This window comes from Vidua chalybeata, chromosome 3 (assembly GCF_026979565.1).
Source record: "Vidua chalybeata isolate OUT-0048 chromosome 3, bVidCha1 merged haplotype, whole genome shotgun sequence".
Classification (NCBI taxonomy): Eukaryota; Metazoa; Chordata; class Aves; order Passeriformes; family Viduidae; genus Vidua; species Vidua chalybeata.
Window position 1 is genome coordinate 102,760,454 of NC_071532.1, and position 8,896 is coordinate 102,769,349.

At 43.2% G+C, this 8,896-nt stretch overlaps 1 protein-coding gene across 1 annotated transcript; it reads right to left on the reverse strand.

Moving 5' to 3' along the window:
• Positions 1–751: 751 nt before the first annotated feature.
• Positions 752–5,723, reverse strand: RDH14 (retinol dehydrogenase 14). The gene is made up of 2 exons (XM_053938211.1): positions 5,376–5,723; positions 752–2,241 (listed from the first exon to the last, which is right to left on the reverse strand). Exons 1-2 carry the CDS (start codon positions 5,721–5,723, stop codon positions 1,624–1,626), a joined length of 966 nt encoding a protein of 321 aa, XP_053794186.1. The 3' UTR covers positions 752–1,623.
• Between the last annotated feature and the right edge of the window lie 3,173 nt (positions 5,724–8,896).

Consider the following 8,896-nt stretch of genomic DNA (forward strand, 5'->3'; position numbering starts at 1 on the left):
TGTGTAGCACAACTCCCTCCGCATCACTTAGAGAATTTTGTTCAACACTCACAGTGCGCTTTGACAACACATCCACCTCACCAGCTTGCCTTACAGTGAGTAGTGCAAAGTTCAACCTGTTACATGATTTTACAAACCTGCTCTGCTTTGTAGCTTGCCTTTTGATTTTCTGGAATGTTGCTTTCTGCCCCACCCATGTCACTTACCCAGTATAGACTCTTGCTGGGGAACAGGAAAGCAAGATCAAGTCCACTCCACTGTGCAAAAGCTAAAGTATGCTGTGAGTCCGAGTAAACAATCAGAGAAAGAATTTAAAAAATTTAGTAGGTCACCACCTGAAGTGCAGAACTGATGTATTTATAACTAAGGAACTATTGAATACGTAACTTCTTATTGATTCTCCTTCGAGTAATAGTAACATAGATCACTCTAAACCATTCTTCTGTATTTATACTATATATCCTAACTACTAGAATTTTTTAATAATGTAGACCAAAACAAAAAGGCATAAATGTCAATATGACTTGTAAATTGTATGAATTCATAAATTGTATGAATTAAAAAAAAAAAACACTACAGATTCATGCAATACTCATGTATTTAATTGGAGCCCATTTTATTTCTACCAACCCCACAGCACAGGCTCCCTAAACCAACACACGGGTTCATCTTCTGCTTTGAAACAAGGCTACTCTACCAAGGCTGCTGGCTTCTGATACATCTCCCACAATAAAAGAATGAATGCTATGTCTTCTTTTTAAAAGATTTTATTAAAGAATATTCAGTCAGCTGTATGAGACATTTATGGAATCTCATTACTGAATTAAAGTGCCATCAGTCAAGCCAAACACAGTGAGAAGCTTATTCTCTTCCATCTAATTTGCATGAGGTCTTACACAGTTCATGCCATGCAAAGCCCTGTCAAGACCATGAATACATTTTGCAACTACCCTTTTAATGAAACCCAAGGTTTCAAGAAACAGCAAGTTCAACACATGTGAAAATAAAAATACAACCTGCACAATCAAGTGTACTTACACACTGAACAGCAGCAACATCACAAAATAGCTGACTTTGTGCTTCACAGCAGAACTGCACATGGTTCAACGATTTTGTTCACTGAACCATGGGGCTGACAAGCCTTTGAAAGGCACTCAGAGGCCTCAACAATTAGAGTGCAAGATATCAGGAAAACTCTTAATTCCATTTGTCATTGTGATGGCTCAAAAAAAGATTACTAAGACTTATTTTCAAATAATTTTTTATAGAAGTGTTTCACCATCAGTACCCTGCATCATCCAGCAAGACATGTATGGACAAATACACTTATATATTGTAAAACAAACTTCTGCATAATTTTTATTTGTAAAACATGAGTTTTTAAGCAGATTTAACCAGAACTTATACTCACACCCACAATTTTTTTAAAAATTTTTCTGAATGCCTGTGTCTCTTGAAGTTTGTCTTTAATTTCAAAACAGAGTTCCAAAATAAATCACTCTCTTATTTCATACTTACTTAGCAAAATTCTGTATTCCCACAGCATTTAAAGTGAGAATTTCACTGCTGCCAAAATGCACTGCATAGCTATCTGCATTCTTTTTTGCAGACACTCCTTGGCACTTACTTCAGTAAGCCAACCATCACTTCACTAATATCCCACAATTTTCTTGCAACCAAGTCATCCATGGCTTTGGGCAGAAGTTCTTCCTCTTTGCAGTCTCCAAAATACTTTCCTGACACGCCTTCGACATCAGGAGAGGAAGCCAAATAAATAGATGTCTGGGCTCCTTCCAGAGGTGTTTTGAAGAAAGCCCACGACACCAAGTTGAACAGAGGTTTGGCCAGCAAAGGAATATTCACATGTCTGCCTAGATTTGTTCTGACAATCCCAGGATGAAGGGAGTTGACGGTGACTCCGGTCCCCTCCAAGCGACGGGCCAGCTCCCTGGCAAATAATATGTTAGCCAGTTTACTTCGGCTGTAACAAAAGCTCTTATTGTAGCTTATTTCACTATTCAAGTCTTCAAAATTGATCTCTCCATATTTGTAAAGCTTTGAGGACACTACAATAATTCTGCTTGGGGCAGAATTTTTGAGGAGGCCCAGAAGAAGGTTGGTGAGCAAGAAGTGGCCCAAGTGGTTTACACCAAATTGCATCTCAAAACCATCCTCTGTCTTCATATATGGACACTGGAATATCCCTGCATTATTTATCAGAACATCCAGCCTTGACTCTTCCTTTAAAGAGGAAAGAAAAAAAAATCATTCAGGTTTAGAAGTCCCATGTATAACATTATTATGTTTCAATTTCTCACTGGGCATTGTTAAAAAATAAATAATTTCATTTCTAGTTTTCTGAATTGTAACTTCTGACAATCTCTTAAAGCATTGCTGGAAAAAAAAAACACCTTTAAGTTGAACTACCACTAAACTGTGCACTTGACTCCAGTAGGATGCAAGTACCTGAGAGTAGGTCTGTATCAACTTCTAATGCAGGCAAAGAACACAACTATTGGCTTCTCCAAGAGCCAATAGGTTTTTCTACAGCAATTCAGTGATAAATTACCTTTGTGATCAATTTTTTTCCTCTTTAAAAAGCAACCTGTCTTTTGTACTGCAAGAGGACACACATTAATTTATGGCAAATTTCTGCTACAGCAGAGTGATCTAGTGTGAAAAAGACACGTGAGCATGGAACACAAGGTGTTAGCACAAGGAATTAACCTTAGGGCTGAAGAGGAACCTCTGTCAAATAATGTTTTCATGATTTTAAACTTGTCTTACTTTAAAACCAGTACACATCACTCTGCTGCTGAGTGAGAACTATGGAACAGTACTCATAGAAAAGTAACACTCATGTTTCACATAATTCAAGTCCAATAGGTCTACTCAGGAACTAAGGAACAGAGGCTCCATGAGGTGCTTAGCACATGAGATTTGATGGATCACTATTCTGGTTCATGTCAGTAAAAATCAGACTCAAGGATGTATGTTACACTCTTCAGGATCAGAAAATAAAAGTAATTAACAGAGAGATGGCATTGATGATTTAGATATATGCATCATGCACTTCATGCTCCAGAATCCACTCAAAAATTAAGAGCTCTCCAATTTACCCAAAACTGTAATTAAAAAAAAAAAAAAAAAATTAAAGTATGCTGCATAAATAAGCTCTGAATTCAACACTTACCCACCTCTGACAAAAGACTGTGAAAGCACAATTTATGCTTGCATGAATCAGAAGCAAAGGTATTGATTTTCTCTAAGAGCACCGGCAGTTTTCTTAGCTTTTAATTCTTTAAAGCCAATGCAGGGACTGGAAGACGAGCCGAGACAATCTTGGACCATTTTGATGATAAAAATAGAGAGCCTCATAAATGAATTCTGCACCATTTCCCTTTTATTTCACTGCCATTAGCAGCAAAGATACAAAGAGCAAACCCCAAATCTGCACTTGGCATTCAGTTAAAGGTGCTGGCATCTGATCACTCAAAACTTCAAGTACTTCAATCTCAAACTGATTTCCGTGGAACTTGTGGCTGCTCAGTGTTTCATATAATTGGGTCCCAAAGACATGATCCAAAGAGCACCAAACTTGCTTCTCCACTTCACCCAAAGGGACACAATGGTCAGACACTATCACTAAATCAGGACAGGTGTGAAGAAATACTGACTACAGATTTGCTCACTGAAGTGATCCTTCTTTCTTCTTTAGAGAAAAATATCTGACTGGAGGATTTATTTAGCAAGACTTAACACTTCAAGAAGCAAGACCTCCCCATGTGCTATTCTGTGAAACTCCTACATGTAATAACCTAGAGGTATGTGATCAATGCCAAGAAGGCAGCTACTACGACCAAGGGCAGCAGAGTGCACAAAACATTGCTTTGATGGGCAGTGTTATTCCCTGCAGCCTCTAAGCTCACTTACACTTTCTCCATTTTCCCATGGAACCCTTCAATACTTCAGTCTTTTATTTTTTTTCAGTGAGACTAAGGAGTGAGAGATATAATCACTTTCAGTCATGCAAAGTAAAGCTCCCACAATTAAGGCTAAGCAGTGGGAGTGCACTGTCTCTCCATCCTGCCGATATTTATATCTTCTCTATGTCACAGAAAAAACCACAAGAACACCCAAACAAATCCCTAAATAACAGCTCCAAAAAGGACTCAAAAATAGAGATGGTAAATCACATAACCTTGGGTGGAAAAGTTTTTGTAAGTATCTCTTGAGCTTGCATCCCTTGTCATTCAAGTTATAATGCAGGCGTCAGCAGTACTCTGAAGACAGCACACTCTCTTTTCCTTTATCTATTTCTCACTTAAGAGCCACTCTGATACTTTGTGCTTATTACACAAATTTTATATCCTTTCATGCATGCAGGTTTTCCCACAGCACTTAAACAACATTAGACCTTACCACTGGATTCATATATATATATATATATAGACTACAAAGTGTCCCACTAGAGAACTTAAATTTTTTTCACTTGACTTTTAGAAAAGCAGTTTTAAAATTAATACAATACAGTCCCTATTTTCTTCCCCTCTTACAACAGGGTATGAGCATCTTTTAAGTACTTAACAAATCCCTGAGCAGCAGCAGAATTTATTAAGCCTGGCTTCCTATGACTTCATGTCTCATGACTTGAGTAGCTAGATGTGGTGAGATCAAAGTCCAGAAAGATGCTTTTGGTGGGAATGAAATAATGCCTCCAACAGTGCTTCTCTCTGCTCTACAAATCTAGTGGCATTTCCATCAGGCAAAGCAACTGGATGTACCCATTCTCCTTAAACTCAAGTTTTCAGGGAATCTGCAAAAATTTTATATATTCAAAAATGCCTATTGACTAGATTCTGCTGGTGGTGGGTGAGAGATGTAAATCCTTGTGGGGATACAACCTAAGGAGGATGTCTGGAGCATGTCAGCAGTGCATCTGTCAACTTTTATTTTTCCGGTGGCAAAGCTGAGCTGTAACACGTAACACTAATTTAAACCAACAAACGTTAAGCTAGTTAATTCAGAAGGAAAGGAAGAATCTCACACATAAACAAGCATTTCCTTCCCAGAACAGAAAATATCTAGAATATTTAAACCAAAACGAGCCAAACTATCACGAAGCTCATGCTTCCAGGAGCTAATTCACGGCCAGTTTGCTTACATCCTCTTCCCAAACTCTGCGGTGACCTCAGCGACTTCCCCAGCCCCCGAGCGCGCTGCTGGCAGCAGGAACTGCCTCGTCCAACCCACATGGAAACCCGGGCGCCAGCGCGGGGCTCAGAGGCCGCCGCCAGCACCGCGCAGCCCGCGCCTGCCGTGCCCTCTCCGGGCCCGGGGCAGCGCGGCGCGGGGACCCGCGGGCCCGGCCGTACCTGCAGGACGCGGTGGCAGAAGGCGCGCACGGAGCGCAGCGAGGCCAGGTCCAGCTCGCGGACCACCAGCTCGCCCGCGCCGTCCGCCCGCTCGCCCACCTCGGCCCGGATCTCGCGGGCCGCGCGCTCGGCCCGCGCCCGGTCGCGGCAGCCCATGATGACGCGGGCCCGCATCCGCAGCAGCTCGGCCGCCGCCGCCCGACCCAGCCCGCTGTTGGCGCCGGTGATGATGACGGTCTTGCCCCGCATGGAGCCGCCGCGCCCGGGCCGCGCCGCGCCCCGCAGCCAGCGCCAGGCGGCCACCAGCAGCCCCGCGCCCAGCGCCAGCGCCGGCAGCGCCGCGGCCATGCCGGGGCTGGCCGGGCCGCGCGGGGCCTGCTGGGGTTTGTGGTCCCGGAGCGCCTCGGGAGCCTGCGCGCTGCCCGCGGGCCGGGCTGCGACGCCTGAGGGCTCTGCTGCCCTTCCGCGGCACCGCCCCGCGCTGGCGAATTGGGCGGAGAGAAATCTAATGGGGTTCGACAGGGGCAGGTGTCGGGTCCTGCGCCTAGTGGGGAACAACCCCAAGTATCGGCGCAGGTTGGAGGCTGATTGAATCTCTTTAATTGTTGGCCCTGAAGCTCTTGGGCGGTCCCTCAGCTCTGCCAACTTTGTTTTGAATCCTTAACCCAAAATCTGTTTTCTGCTATCGACTTCATATAATGTTTTTAGACACTGTTACTAATCCCAGACCCTGATGATCCCAACCGGGGCATCATGAACCCATTCAGGGAGGCAGGAGTGGCCCCTGCAGTTCCCCCACTCAAGGTCCTTTTCCCCCTAGCCAGGGAAAAGTCAGTAGTAGAAATGTACAGAGAGAGAATTAAAAGGTAGGTTAAAAAAACCCAAAAAACCAAAACAACAAAACAGAACCCCCCCCCCCCGAAAAAAAAAAAAAAAAAAAACCAAACAAACAAAACCCAACCAACCAAAAAAAAAAAAAAAAAAAAAACCACAAAAACAAACAAAACCACAGTACTGGAGTTCAGTGCAGATTTAGGAATAAGATAGAGTCAAAGAGGACAGAATAACACAGATTAAGAGAAGTTTGTGATGAGGAACTAGAGGCCAGCAAGCAGGAGAATATAGGGAGACAAGAAACATGCTTGACTTGGCTGATAAGGAGCATGTCTGTCCTGAGTCAAGGCCTGGCGCATTTGGGGAAATGACTAAGAAACCCAAGAGGAAACCCATGAGCCTTTAATCAGGTTTCTTGTGGCTTGTCTGGACATGACAACCATTTGCAATAACAAGCTCCCCTCAACTGTCACACGTTGGTGCTACCTGCAGGCTGTCACATGGCTGCAGTCAGTTCTGAGGCTGACCTCAGCTCATGTTACAGCAGCAGAAACAGCAGATTCTTCTGGAAGTGCCCTTACCATGTCTTTTCTGACTGTCTCTCAGGCAGTTTAAGGGCTGTATAGGCAGCACCACATCTAAACACTCCAGATTTTTTGACAGACGTCTTCTGTCTTTGTTTTCACCACAGAAAACACTTTCTTCATTCTCGGCCCTTCACTCCATTTTGAGCCTTGCGGTTACACCAAAGGGTGTTTTAGCCAAGCCATACCATTGCATCTGTGTATGAAATAAGGACTTTTACATCCTTAATGTGGTGTAAGAGCCATGTTGGGGTGTTTTTCCATATGTTCTTCTCATAGTAAACATGTACTGGGAGGCATTGCAGCCACACCCAGTCAAGGACCATGAGGAAGGAACAGTAGTTGCCAAAGAGATGTCAAAATAGGAGAACCAGGAAACACCCTGTTAGAGGAACAGATTAATTCTGTAAGAAATCATCCTGGTGAGAACTAAAGAATCTGCTGTTCATCACCTGGCTGTGAGGACTCTCCAGTCATCTCTGATGCCCCTACTCTGAAGGCTGCAGATGTGTTGGAGAGGGCACTGCCTCGAGGGTGCTGCCTGTGTTTGTTGATGCCAGTCCAGCCTTCAGTGCAAGGAGCATTGTGCTCAGGAGCTCGTGGTGACCAGAAGCTGCTTATGTAGGCAGGAATGATGTGTGCATCCAGATGTTGGTCCCAGATACTGAGCATGATAACTGGAAATGATTTCTTCTGACACTGATCTGCTCCACAGATTTCTGTACCCCTCTATTGCACTCAAGGTTGTGTTTAGCAATACTGCAGACCAGTGTAGGTTACAGGATCTGGCAGAGGAGCCTGAGGGGGTACCTGAGGATGCTCCTCAGAATGTAGGAGCCTTCTGAATCCCACATCCTCAGAACAGACCACAGTCCAGAATGCATGTTGGAAGACATGTGATGATGACGATCTCTAATTTTTTTTATCTGAAATACTTTATATTTTGGCTCCTGCAGATAACATGCTAGCCTGGAAATTAAAAGGGTGTCTTAAGGATGGGAAGGAACTGGGAACATGGGTTTATGATGTCTTGTCTGGTGGGAAATATCTAACACACTCTGAGAATATGTTCTGTAAAACAAAAATCTGAAGACACCTTCAGAATCCTATTTAAAACATTTTTCTCCACAGGGGTTGGTAGCAGTTGGAGACATTCCCATTTGTCTTACTGTCTTTCCTGGACTCTTATGCAGTGGAAACTCAGGGAACAAGAACCGGGTTTCCCTGACGGAGTTCTGTTTCCACACAATTCATCTGTGTTATTACTAATCCTCCTGCAGATTTTGTCTAAGATGACAGTTTCCTTTTCATGAGTCTGTCTTCCAGTGTTGTAAACATGCTGATAAAGGACAATTCTTTCTAGTCCCTTACTGAAAAATATTTCTGTTGTTTTAACTGTAACTGGCTTAGGGTTATGAGGGCATAAACTCATGGTAGCATGATAAGCATGAGAAGCAAGAGATTTTTATTGAGTTTTGTGGTTGTTGTTGTTTGCTTGTTTGTTTTGTTTTGTGGATTGGAATGCTATTAAGAGACAATTCTCTTCTATGTCTACAAAAATAGAAAACACTTTCCCTCAGCTCCCACCCCACTTCACATAATTTTCTTGAAAAAGATTATTTCAGTCCACTAGCCAAGCTGTGCCTTGGAGCAGAAGAAAATAATTTTAACAGGCAGAGGCTGCTTGGCAAGCCTGATTCTCCCCAAACATCCAGATTAGTCTGGAAGGTACTTGCATGAACTAGTAGGCTCCACTCCCCCACCATGCTGCCAGCTGGATATGCAGAGACACAGCCATCGAGCCTGGGGACAGTTGCCTGACAATTAAAAGACAGTGTATGATCTGAAACATTTAAGAGCATTTTGCTCAACTAATTTAGGAAAAGTGATTGTGGGCCTTAACATCAGCTTCTGAACTTTAATGTCAATTTGAATTCTGTGACTAAGAATGTAAATTCTACTATGTAGATTTGTGAACACTTTTTACACATGCTTTAGTGCTGTCAGGAGGACGCTGCAAGAGGGAGTCCCCTAGTACTGTGTGCACAGAACAAAAAAGACTTGGAAGCTCCGGTGTCCTGGCCAGTAGGTTTCATTCTTGCT

Bases quoted from the DNA above. Each gene is read 5' to 3' on its own strand.
- RDH14 (XM_053938211.1), bottom strand. From the start codon at position 5,723: ATGGCCGCGGCGCTGCCGGCGCTGGCGCTGGGCGCGGGGCTGCTGGTG. The intron at 2,242-5,375 runs GTACGGCCGGGC...TCCTCTTTAAAG, and splicing joins TCTGCCACCGCGTCCTGCAG to GAAGAGTCAAGGCTGGATGT.